At 71.6% G+C, this 208-nt stretch overlaps 1 protein-coding gene across 1 annotated transcript in view; it reads left to right on the forward strand.

The window, feature by feature from the left end:
* The first annotated feature begins 35 nt into the window (after positions 1-35).
* DRG1 (developmentally regulated GTP binding protein 1) overlaps positions 36-208 on the forward strand; it is a 5,177-nt gene continuing 5,004 nt past the window's right edge. Inside the window, exon 1 of the mRNA XM_010289836.1 lies at positions 36-171. Within this exon, the coding sequence (XP_010288138.1) occupies positions 36-171 (136 nt within the window). The remainder of the gene's footprint in view (positions 172-208) is intronic.

Consider the following 208-nt stretch of genomic DNA (forward strand, 5'->3'; position numbering starts at 1 on the left):
CCCGGTGGTGAGTCCTCGGTTCCGTGCTCTTGCAGATGGCCCGGACGCAGAAGAACAAGGCCACGGCTCACCACCTGGGGCTGCTGAAGGCCCGCTTAGCCAAGCTACGCCGGGAGCTCATCACCCCCAAGGGAGGCGGCGGCGGCGGCCCCGGAGAAGGGGCGTTGTTCTGCGGGGAGGCTCCGGCCGGCTCGGCGGCCTCCGGCGA

Source organism: Phaethon lepturus, unplaced genomic scaffold, assembly GCF_000687285.1.
Source record: "Phaethon lepturus isolate BGI_N335 unplaced genomic scaffold, ASM68728v1 scaffold2706, whole genome shotgun sequence".
Classification (NCBI taxonomy): Eukaryota; Metazoa; Chordata; class Aves; order Phaethontiformes; family Phaethontidae; genus Phaethon; species Phaethon lepturus.